The sequence below is a fragment of the Oncorhynchus masou genome, chromosome 21 (genome assembly GCF_036934945.1).
Source record: "Oncorhynchus masou masou isolate Uvic2021 chromosome 21, UVic_Omas_1.1, whole genome shotgun sequence".
Lineage (NCBI taxonomy): Eukaryota > Metazoa > Chordata > Actinopteri > Salmoniformes > Salmonidae > Oncorhynchus > Oncorhynchus masou.
Window position 1 is genome coordinate 980,001 of NC_088232.1, and position 12,391 is coordinate 992,391.

Here is a 12,391-nt window from a genome sequence, read left to right on the forward strand (position 1 = left end):
GTAGTAGTAGCAGCCGTAATCGTAGTATTAGCAGCAGTAGTAGTAATTGTAGCAGTAATAATAGTTGCAGTAGTAGTAGTAGCAGCCGTAATAGTAGTATTAGCAGCAGTAGTAGTAATTGTAGCAGTAATAATAGTTGCAGTAGTAGTAGTAGCAGCTGTAATCGTAGTATTAGCAGTAGTAGTAGTAATTGTAGCAGTAATAATAGTTGTAGTAATAGTAGCAGTAATAATAGTTGCAGTAGTAGTAGTAGCAGCCGTAATCGTAGTATTAGCAGCAGTAGTAGTAATTGTAGCAGTAGTAGTAGTCGCAGCCGTAATCGTAGTATTAGCAGCAGTAGTAGTAATTGTAGCAGTAATAATAGTTGCAGTAGTAGTAGTAGCAGCCGTAATCATAGTATTAGCAGCAGTAGTAGTAATTGTAGCAGTAATAATAGTTGCAGTAGTAGTAGTAGTTGTATTAGCAGTAGTAGTAGTAATTGTAGCAGTGATAATAGTTGCAGTAGTAGTAGTAGTATTAGCAGTATTAGTAGTAATTGTAGCAGTGATAATAGTTGTAGTAGTAGCAGCCGTAATCGTAGTAGTAGCAGTAGTAGTAATAATAGTTGCAGTAGTAGTAGTAGTATTATCAGTAGTAGTAGTAATTGTAGCAGTGATAATAGTTGCAGTAGTAGTAGTAGCAGCCGTAATCGTAGTAGTAGCAGTAGTAGTAGTAATTGTTGCAGTAATAATAGTTGCAGTAGTAGTAGTATTAGCAGTAGTAGTAGTAATTGTAGCAGTGATAATAGTTGCATTAGTAGTAGTATTAGCAGTAGTAGTAGTAATTGTAGCAGTGATAATAGTTGCAGTAGTAGTAGTAGTATTAGCAGTATTAGTAGTAATTGTAGCAGTGATAATAGTTGCAGTAGTAGTAGTAGCAGCCGTAATCGTAGTAGTAGCAGTAGTAGTAGTAATTGTTGCAGTAATAATAGTTGCAGTAGTAGTAGTATTAGCAGTAGTAGTAGTAATTGTAGCAGTGATAATAGTTGCATTAGTAGTAGTATTAGCAGTAGTAGTAGTAATTGTAGCAGTGATAATAGTTGCAGTAGTAGTAGTAGCAGCAGTAGTAGTAGTAATTGTAGCAGTAATAATAGTTGCAGTAGTAGTAGTAGCAGCCATAATCGTAGTATTAGCAGTAGTAGTAGTAATTGTAGCAGTGATAATAGTTGCAGTAGTAGTAGTAGCAGCCGTAATCGCAGTAGTAGTAGTAATTGTAGCAGTAATAATAGTTGCAGTAGTAGTAGTAGCAGTAGTAGTAGTAATTGTAGCAGTGATAATAGTTGCAGTAGTAGTAGTATTAGCAGTAGTAGTAGTAATTGTAGCAGTAATAATAGTTGCAGTAGTAGTAGTAGTATTAGCAGTAGTAGTAGTAATTGTAGCAGTGATAATAGTTGCAGTAGTAGTAGTAGTATTAGCAGTAGTAGTAGTAATTGTAGCAGTGATAATCGTTGCAGTAGTAGTAGTAGCAGCCGTAATCGTAGTAGTAGCAGTAGTAGTAATAATAGTTGCAGTAGTAGTAGTAGTATTATCAGTAGTAGTAGTAATTGTAGCAGTGATAATAGTTGCAGTAGTAGTAGTAGCAGCCGTAATCGTAGTAGTAGCAGTAGTAGTAGTAATTGTTGCAGTAATAATAGTTGCAGTAGTAGTAGTATTAGCAGTAGTAGTAGTAATTGTAGCAGTGATAATAGTTGCATTAGTAGTAGTATTAGCAGTAGTAGTAGTAATTGTAGCAGTGATAATAGTTGCAGTAGTAGTAGTAGCAGCAGTAGTAGTAGTAATTGTAGCAGTAATAATAGTTGCAGTAGTAGTAGTAGCAGCCATAATCGTAGTATTAGCAGTAGTAGTAGTAATTGTAGCAGTGATAATAGTTGCAGTAGTAGTAGTAGCAGCCGTAATCGCAGTAGTAGTAGTAATTGTAGCAGTAATAATAGTTGCAGTAGTAGTAGTAGCAGTAGTAGTAGTAATTGTAGCAGTGATAATAGTTGCAGTAGTAGTAGTAGCAGCAGTAGTAGTAGTAATTGTAGCAGTAATAATAGTTGCAGTAGTAGTAGTAGCAGCCATAATCGTAGTAGTAGTAGTAGTAATTGTAGCAGTAATAATAGTTGCAGTAGTAGTAGTAGCAGCCGTAATCGTAGTAGTAGTAGTAGTAGTAGTAATTGTAGCAGTAATAATAGTTGCAGTAGTAGAAGTAGCAGCCGTAATCGTAGTAGTACATTTACATTACATTTAAGTCATTTAGCAGACGCTCTTATCCAGAGCGACTTACAAATTGGTGATTTCACCTTCTGACATCCAGTGGAACAGCCACTTTACAATAGTGCATCTAAATCATTTAAGGGGGGGGGTGAGAAGGATTACTTTATCCTATCCTAGGTATTCCTTGAAGAGGTGGGGTTTCAGTTGTCTCCGGAAGGTGGTGATTGACTCCGCTGTCCTGGCGTCGTGAGGGAGTTTGTTCCACCATTGGGGGGCCAGAGCAGCGAACAGTTTTGACTGGGCTGAGCGGGAACTGTACTTCCTCAGTGGTAGGGAGGCGAGCAGGCCAGAGGTGGATGAACGCAGTGCCCTTGTTTGGGTGTAGGGCCTGATCAGAGCCTGGAGGTACTGCGGTGCTGTTCCCCTCACAGCTCCGTAGGCAAGCACCATGGTCTTGTAGCGGATGCGAGCTTCAACTGGAAGCCAGTGGAGAGAGCGGTAGTAGTAGTAGTAGTAATTGTAGCAGTAATAATAGTTGCAGTAGTAGTAGTAGCAGCCGTAATCGTTGTAGTTGTAGTAGTAATAGTAATTGTAGCAGTAATAATAGTTGCAGTAGTAGTAGTAGCAGCTGTAATCGTAGTATTAGCAGTAGTAGTAGTAATTGTAGCAGTAATAATAGTTGCAGTAGTAGTAGCAGCTGTAATCGTAGTATTAGCAGTAGTAGTAGTAATTGTAGCAGTAATAATAGTTGTAGTAGTAGCAGCCGTAATCGTAGTATTAGCAGTAGTAGTAATAGTAGCAGCAGCAGTGTAATAATAGTAGTAGTAATAGTAGCAGCAGCAGTGTAATAATAGTAATAGTAGCAGCAGCAGTGTAATAATAGTAGTAGTAATAGTTGCAGCAGCAGCAGTAGTAATATCAGTAGTAATAGTAGTAGCAGTATTAGCAGCAGTAATAATAGTAGCAGCAGTAGTTATAATAGTAGTAGTAGTAGTAGTAGTAGTAGTAGTAGTAGTAGTAATAGTAGTGGTAGTAGTAATAGTAGCAGCAGCAGTAGTAATAGTAGCAGTAGTAATAGTAGTAGCATTAGAAGTATAAGTAGTAGCAGTAGCAGTGGTAATAGTAGTAGTAGGAATAGTAGCAGTACCTGACTCAGTGGGTGTAAAAATATGATACGTGTGTGTGCGTACTTGTGTATGTGTGTATTTCTGTTGTGGTGGATAGATACAGTATATAATGTTTACAATGAAATGGATGCACAATAAAGCAGAGATTTATGTGGGCACCTGAAAAGTGGGTAGGCTATACTATCCTCAACCAAAATACCACTTGCTTCCACCACTGCTGAATTCCACAAAAGGAATATGAACTATTGAGTCCCTAGTCTCTTATTTCCCCTCCAGAAGGAGAGAGTGGGCTTGTTCTCCTGGTGAATTGGTGTCAGGGGACCTCAGTGAATGGGGCACATTTGTCCTGAATTTCACCATGCATTTCCTCTTTTATTGGCCTGGATGTCGCTAGCTGATTCCTGCACTTAAAGCTGTTTGTTGCTGAGTGTTTTATATAACATTCTTTTGATAATATAAAAACCCAGCGTAGTCAATAAAGTTTCCTTTCAAGTGCGGCCAAATCCTACCTCAACAATTCTGCTTTGTTGGTCTAATTAAATTGAGGTTTTATGTGTATTTTCTTATTCAACAAAATCATTTGGATAATGAATGTTATTGGATAATGCAGATAATTGTATGTAACTGCCCCAATTGATATGGCAGAGTTCTATGATCTAATGTCCTTTCTAGCATACTTCCAAGAATGCATGCCCAATACATGACTTCATTCTACTTAGTTTGCTGATATTGTGTTGATATTGAAACAGAGGTCTCTCTGAGTAACACTTGAGAGTGGTTATGTGACGGTAACAGGGCCGTGTGTACAGGAAGTTATCTGGAGAATGGCCGCTGACTGTAATGGGACAGTGTTCATTGTGACCCCACTGCTGTCAATTCCCAGAAGTCATAACACAGTGACATCATTGGCCCTCTCTCCTCGCCCGGCCAATGTTGTTCTGCCAATAGAGAGAATCACTCCGTTTCCTTTGGAGGGTCGCTAGTTGCTTTCCAGGCAAGATTCGTGGAAACACTGATATCTCTTTCTTCAACTGTCCACTTGAAGGGAATCTGTTGAACTCTGTTTGTCTATGTTAGAAGTGTTATGGATTTCGTTAGCAGTGGTTTAATCTCCTCCATCTTCCTCCTAGGTGTACTGTTCAGAAGTTCTGTCCTGAAGCTTTGAAGACTACCCAGCCATCTCAGTGGCACCTAAAAAAATACAACAGCAGCTTTTAACCTCCAACTTTTTCCCTCACCAAGTGGACTATCTCTCCATTGTAAAACCCAACCCCGCACACTCACGTGTAGCGTCCCGACAACGGCACGGTCGCAAGAGGCGACAAACACGAACGTCACCATGAACGTCACCTCCCTGTTCTCCTTCACCAGTCCGGCCGTCAAGCGCCTCCTCGGCTGGAAACAAGGAGACGAAGAGGAAAAATGGGCGGAGAAAGCCGTGGACGCGCTGGTGAAGAAACTGAAGAAGAAGAAGGGAGCAATGGAGGAGTTGGAGAGGGCTCTGAGCTGCCCGGGTCAGCCCAGTAACTGTGTCACCATCCCTCGCTCCCTGGATGGAAGACTCCAGGTGTCCCACAGGAAGGGCTTACCCCATGTTATCTACTGTAGGGTGTGGAGGTGGCCTGACCTGCAGTCTCATCATGAGCTCAAGGCTCTGGAGTGCTGTGAGTACCCGTTTGGCTCCAAGCAGAAGGATGTCTGCATCAACCCGTACCACTACAAGAGAGTGGATAGTCCAGGTGAGTGGGAGGGGGGAGGGGGGGGGGGTTATAGCATTAGAGTGTTTATGTTGTAGTGGAAAGTCAATGTAAAATTATCATCAAGGATGATATGCTTTTTAATTAAGTTTTGTGTATATATATCAAAAGTTTCTCCACTAGATCTTTCCAGCCCAATTCCCCATTTACTTCATGTTTGATTTATGACCCCTTTCGAAATGTGTTTTGTTAGTTCCTACATTTCCTATGATCCTTCACATCACTCTTGAACATGAAACATTAATGGTGAACCATACACATAACCCCATAACATACCCACCCCAGCAGCCTGTTCCTCCCCTATCATCAGCCGTATGCTATCTCATCTCTGCTCGTGGCTTTCCCCTTCCCATGGTTTCTGCAGATGTTCTCTCCTTTCCCCCCCTTTCATATCCTCCCCATGTCAGCCAGGTGTTCTAATCTGTCTGAACTGAGAGTCAGGAGAAACAAAACACCACCACACACTATAGATATGCCTCAGAAAACTCAGCTGTGTGTGCCTATACGCATGCACGTGTGTGTATGTGTGGGTGTATGTGAAACCGTAAGATATTTGTTTCCCTAATGGACAGGGGACATCAAATGTCCTCTTTTGTCTGTCTGCTAAGCAAAAGATGAGGCCCAGCTGACTAGACAGAAACAGCTGTCCACAGGGTGCTACAGGAAGGGGGGCGAGTGTGTGTCAGTGTGAGTGTGTGTAGCAGGAAATTCCAGCCGGGGGAGAATGAGGGCTTTGTTTTTGGCATGCTCTGTGCGGCCGGTCGGGCCGGGGAACACACACACACACACACACACGTGTTGTTTCTCTGAGGAAGAAGGGGACAGGAAGCCACACACAATGGGAGGGAGGAGCGGATGCCCGCCTCACACACTTGTTTTAACAACTGGGCTGTAGCACCTGTCCGTCCACACCTCCCCCATCACTCACACACACACACACACACATACACACACACACACACACACACAGACACACACACAGACAGACAGAGCTAGTCCCAAAGCAGTAACACCAGGATAGAACAGATAACATGAAACGCCCTGACACTAGTTTTATATAGAACAATAGCCAGGGTTCGGACTCGGCCTTGGGATTTGGTTATGCAATAGTATTCAATAGGGAAAAAAATTACGTTCAAACTAAATTTGTCAACAGAATATGCTGTAATTAGAATTTAAAACACAACTTTTGACCAGTAATCTTTCTCATTGTAGCATTTTATTGGGATAGCGGATACCTAGTCAGTTGCACAACTGAATGATTTCAACCGATATGTGTCTTTTGCATTTAACCCAATCAGAGAGGTGTGGCGGGCTGCCTTAATGGACATAATTGGCACCTGGGGAGCAGTTGTTTTGGGGTTTAACTAACTGCCTTACTCAACTAACTGCCTTACTCAACTAACTGCCTTACTCAAGGGCAGAACAGCAGATTTTTTCACCTTGCCAGCTTGGAGCTTTGAACCAGCGACTTTTCAGATTACTAGCCCAACGCTCTTAACCACTAGCCTATCTGCCTACATTGACAAAACTCTTAGTTTCAGTATTATTTAATGATATATTTATTACCTATTTGTGGATATTCGTGGAACAGATCTCTAGTGGTTTATATCAGATCAGATCATACCTCTGAATGGACCTCACATCACCATCCAGCCACAATCATGTTTTTCTCCATGTGATAGATTCTTCATAAATGGACTCACTCACCTCAGAGATGTTTTCTCTGAACAGGATGTCTGGTACAGAGGCCAAATACTGCTGGCTAAACCAACACGCTGCAAGCTGCAATTCCAAAAATGCAGGGGCATCTGCAAATGTGCACAGCGAATAGAGAGATAGGGAGGAGGGAAAGAGAGAAAGAGAGAGGCATTTTATGATGCTATAATTAAAGAACTCTGTCCTTCCTGGCTCTGTGTGTGTGTGTGTGTGTGCGCGCTAACTGGACTGGGGCTTAGGGACACAAAGAGAGGGTTAACCCCCTACCCTCGCTACCCACAATACCCTTGCTAGCAGGGTCAGCCTTTGCATCATAGCAGGTATTCAACTAAAAAGGCTCTGAACATTTCAATGGGGAATAATAATAGGTCTGCTGAGTTGTAAAGGCTAGAATATTTAATGATTGGAATATTGATTATAGAGCAGAGTGTATATGGATGTGCCTTTCATTTGAAACGTGAACTGGCCTCACCTATTATGAATGTGTTATATAGTGTCTATCTATGCAATGGTGCAACAGACCCTGTAGCCATTTTGTGCAGAATCGGGCCATAACTTACCATTCAAAGCAGTATAGAGATACAGTAACTGCTCCTGTAACTAACCTTGGGTCGTGTTCATTAGAGTACACAACAGAAAACATTTAACAGCAGAAAACAAAATGTATTTCTTATTGGGCAAGTCCAGGTTGTCCCTCCATGTTTCTGTCTGTTTTCTTCGGTTTCATGCCAACTGAACATGACCCTGATGTCCTCTCTCCTTCCCCTCTGTCTCAGTGCTGCCCCCGGTTTTGGTCCCGCGGAATAGCGAGTTCAATGCCAAACACAGCATGCTACCACGCTTCCGCAACCCTTTGCATCAGAACGAGCCCCACATGCCCCAGAACGCCACCTTCCCAGAGTCCTTCTCCCAGGCGAACACCCAGATGAACTTCCCCCAGACACAGACACACTCCCCTGGGGGGAACAGCTACCCCGGCTCCCCCGGTAGTGGCAGCAGTGCAACCTTCCCCCACTCCCCCACCAGCTCTGACCCAGGCAGCCCATTTCAGATGCCAGGTGAGCCGCCAGGTCAGATGCCAGGTACAATTCACTAATAACTTTTATAACGGTTAGTGTGGTAACAATGTATTGAATTATGCCATCACCCTGTTGGGTATCTACACTGTGTACAAAACATTATGAACACCTTCCTAATATTGAGTTGCAGACCCTTTCCCTCAGAACAGCCTCAATTGGTCGGGGCATGGACTCTACAAGGTGTCAAAAGCATTCCACAGGGATGCTGGCCCATGTTGACTCCAATGCTTCCCACAGTTGTGCCAAGTTGGCTGAATGTCCTTTGGGTGGTGGGTCATTCTTGATACACACGGGAAACTGTTGAGCTTGAAAACCCAGCAGCGTAGCAGTTCTTGACACACTCAAACCGGTTTGACCTGGCACCTACTACTATACCCCGTTCAAAGGCACTTCAATCTTTTGTCTTGTCCATTCACCCTCGGAATGGCACACACACATAATCCATGTCTCAATTGTCTCCAGGCTTAAACATCCCTTATTGACCTGTCTCCTCCTATTCATCTACACTGATTGAAGTGGATTTAACAAGTGACATCAATAAGGGATCATAGCTTTCACCTGGATTCACCTGGTCAGTCTGTGTCATGGAAAGAGCAGGTGTTCATAATATTTTGGACACTCAGTGTATATATATATATATGTGTGCTTGGCAAATGGCTGAACCAAAATAAACAATGGAATAGGCTAAGCAGCAATAGACTTACTGTTGATGACAGTAAGTAAAGGACTTATGACAGGAATATTCAGGTAGCTGTACTGTGTAGGTCAGCGTTTCCCAAACTCGGTCCTCGGGACTCCAATGAGTACACGTTTTAGTTTTTGCCCTAACCCTACACAGCTGATTCAAATGATCAAAGCCGGTTGGCTATTTGAATCAGCTGTGTAGTGTTAGGGCAAAACCCAAAACGTACACCCCTTGGGGTCCTGAGAAACTCTGGTATAGGTAAAGGTGTTTTTGTCAGCATGTTGGACTAAACCAAAGGCTCTAAAACAGATCAAGCTGGTAAGTCAATGTTCAGTATACAGTGACAGTTGGAAGACTTCTTTCTCTCTGGTTTAAACCCCTTCTCACCCCTCTCCCTGCCCTCCTCCAGAGACCCCCCCTCCAGCCTACTTGCCCCCAGAGGAGCGGATGACTCAGGACTGCCCTCAGCCCATGGACACCAACCTGATGGTCCCCGCGTTGCCCCTGGAGATCAGCAACAGGCCAGGTAATGAGCTGTGACATCACCCTCTTAGAGCTGTCAGCGCCCCACCAGCTTGTACTACAGGTGCAAGGGGTTTTCTGGGTACAAGTACGCAACCATGACACACTGCTTTTTATTTGTCGTGGTGAATCAAACTCAGTTTTAATAGGCTATGTAGTTGAAAATAACACTTGAAAAGTAGTCGTGGTTGTTGGGGTTTGTGGTAGTGTTCATTAAAGTTCTCATGCATGCTGTAAAGCTAGTAAGAAAAACGGATCTAGGTGCTTTATCCCTCTGTTAAAATAAGGGGTGATTCATGTGATGACCTTCAAAATTGCACATCATGAGTTGGAAAAGATTAGTATAAAAAACAATTTCCTTCATATATTCAATTAAAAGAGAATTAAAGGGGAATTTTATATGATCATTAATGCAGGGTAAATAGAAAATAACATGAATGCGTATCCATGTTCAGAAAAGCAGAGTATCTCGCACCATTTTGAGGCATTAGGTTTTAGATTTTAGTATGATGAACACAAAAGCGTCAGTCTATACATGCAAACCAGAGGAAAGATCAGAGAGTCTGCCAATTAAGTATGGTCTCAGAGCATTTTTTACAAGGCCTTTAAAAGCTTCTGGCTGACATCATCTCTGCCGGTGGTAATTAACTGAAAGCTTGTTAAGAATTGGCCTCACTAATTACATCCAACTTTTATATCTGAAACACTTGTTTCAAAAAAAAACCAAAAAACTGGTTGAGAACCCTTGTTTGCTACTACCTACCTCAACTGTGGTTCAGTCAATCGTTAGTTGCCGTGGAGATCTGGCATTCCTACACATCACACATCTGAACAGCCAGTCCATACGCAAAAGTCATGTATGCCACCAGTCATGCAGGCTGTTTACATGGCAAAAGATAATGTGTCAAAGGGGTTTGATTTTTGAAGTTGAAGCAATTTTGGAGAGTCTATAGTACACAGTCTGTGGATCCTTTCAGCAGCCAAGGTATTGGGCAGAGTTGTACAAACTGTTTACGCTCGCTAAAACCAGTATTGCAATCTCCTTACAAATCTCCCTATATAATTGTTACGCACCCAGTCACAGTAGTATCCCCACCCACACAGATGGATATTGCAATGGGTGTGGAGAAATACTCCCTGGAAGTGGTGATTGGGTCATTTTCTATCCTTCCCCAAGCTGCATCCTGTGTAGTGTTCTAGAGGTCCGGGCCGTTTCCATTGTGGGCCGGGCCGATGGATCTAGGAAAAGCATAGACCAAATACACTGATGGCCGCTACTCTCAGCAGAGGAACTTAGGGAGGAGTATGCCGCTTGGATAAACTCTCCCTCCCTCCCTTAGAGAGAGGGGGCCAGCTGGCATGAAGCTCACCCACGATACCGGGCAGAGAGAGACGGCACCAGGCGGGCACTGGCTTGGTCTATTGACTGACTGCTTGACTCAATAAATACTGATCCCAGACCAGACTAGACTGCCCGCAGTCAGTGGACAGTATTTGATCAAGACTGGCCCTGTCCAGACTGCCCGCAGTCAGTGGACAGTATTTGATCAAGACTGGCCCTGTCCAGACTGACCACAGTCAGTCTACTGGGGTTGGATGGATTTATCAGCATTGATTTTCTGTTTCTGTTGTATGCAAACATGACCTATAGCTCTCTGTGTACTCAGACTTAACGTCACATACCACACATTTCATACACCTTTCCCACGTTTTGTCATCGACATACAAATCACAATTTTTTCTCTAATCCTAGTAAAGGAAGAAGGAGATGAAAGCTCAACATCTGCTATATCAGACTGCAGCTCAAAGTCAGACTAGACAGACAGACTTGAACTTTATCAGAACAGAAGGCTTGATGCTCATGAGCCACTCCAGTCAATCTGCACGTGCGTGCGTGTGTGCTTAAATGTCTCACTGTGTGTGTGTGTGTGTGTGTGTGCCTGAGTGTGTGTGTCTGATCATACACACATCGCACCCTTTCTGTGTGTGTTTGACATCCTGTACAGATGTTCAGCCGGTGGCCTACGAGGACAAACACTGGTGCTTCATAGTGTACGACAAGCTGAACAACCTCCCTCTCATCCCTGTCTCCTCTCCTCCTAGATGTTCAGCCGGTGGCCTACGAGGAACCTAAACACTGGTGCTCTATAGTGTACTACGAGTTGAACAACCGGGTGGGCGAGGCGTTCCAGGCCAACTCTACCAGCGTCCTGGTTGACGGCTTCACCGACCCGTCCAACAACCGCAACCGTTTCTGCCTGGGCCTCCTCTCCAACGTCAACCGCAACTCAACCATAGAGAACACCCGGCGACACATTGGCAAAGGTAAAAATGGCCATGGATGGGAACACACTTATATTGCCTTATATTATCCCAAATATAAGGCCATGGACATAGTGTCCACAGGACTGGTTCAATTGTCAGTGTCAGTGTTTATTTTCTTTATTAACCTTTATTTAACCAGGTAGGCTTGTTGAGAACAAGTTCTCATTTACAATGGCAACCTGGCCAAGATAAAGCAAAGTAGTGTGACCAAACAACAACACAGAGTTACACATGGAATAAACAAAAGTACAGTCAATAACAGAATAGAAAAATCTATATACAGTGTGTGCAAATGTAGTAAGGAGATAAGGCAATAAATAGGCCATAGTAGCAAAGCAATTACAATTTATCAAATTAACACTGGAGTGATAGATGTGCAGATGATGATGTGCAAGTAGAAATGCTGGTGTGCAAAAGAGCAGAAAAGTCAACAAAAACAATATGGGGATGAGGTAGGTCGTTAAGTGGGCTATGAACAGCTGCGGCGATCGGTAAGCTGCTCAGATACAGTGTGTTATGGGCTGTGGCTAAATAGGAGTGGTGCTGTCCAATCAGCATTTTAATGGATCAATTAAGAATCCAAGCAAGTTGCCAAAGGCAAGAATATTCTATTCCATTCTAATCTACTGTACTCTACCCCATTCTAGTCCCATGTAACCCTCTCTTCCCCTCTCACCAGGAGTCCACCTGTACTATGTGGGTGGTGAAGTGTATGCTGAATGTCTGAGTGACAGCAGCATCTTCGTCCAGAGTCGGAACTGTAACTACCACCATGGCTTCCACCCCACCACCGTCTGTAAGATCCCCAGCGGCTGCAGCCTCAAGATCTTTAACAACCAGGAGTTTGCTGAGCTGCTGGCCCAGTCCGTCAACCACGGGTTTGAGGCTGTCTACGAGCTGACCAAGATGTGCACCATCCGCATGAGCTTCGTCAAGGTAACCG

General features: G+C 43.3%; 1 protein-coding gene across 2 annotated transcripts in view; it reads left to right on the forward strand.

The window, feature by feature from the left end:
- Nucleotides 1–12,391, forward strand: part of LOC135507568 (mothers against decapentaplegic homolog 1) — a 32,604-nt gene that overhangs the window by 15,961 nt on the left and 4,252 nt on the right. The window contains exons 2-6 of one of the 2 annotated variants that reach the window (XM_064927086.1): nucleotides 4,492–5,100; nucleotides 7,614–7,919; nucleotides 9,011–9,127; nucleotides 11,227–11,448; nucleotides 12,128–12,384. In XM_064927086.1, the coding sequence (XP_064783158.1) occupies nucleotides 4,701–5,100; nucleotides 7,614–7,919; nucleotides 9,011–9,127; nucleotides 11,227–11,448; nucleotides 12,128–12,384 (1,302 nt within the window). In that variant the 5' untranslated portion in view covers nucleotides 4,492–4,700. The remainder of the gene's footprint in view (nucleotides 1–4,491; nucleotides 5,101–7,613; nucleotides 7,920–9,010; nucleotides 9,128–11,226; nucleotides 11,449–12,127; nucleotides 12,385–12,391) is intronic. The other variant, XM_064927087.1, reaches the window with a different exon arrangement.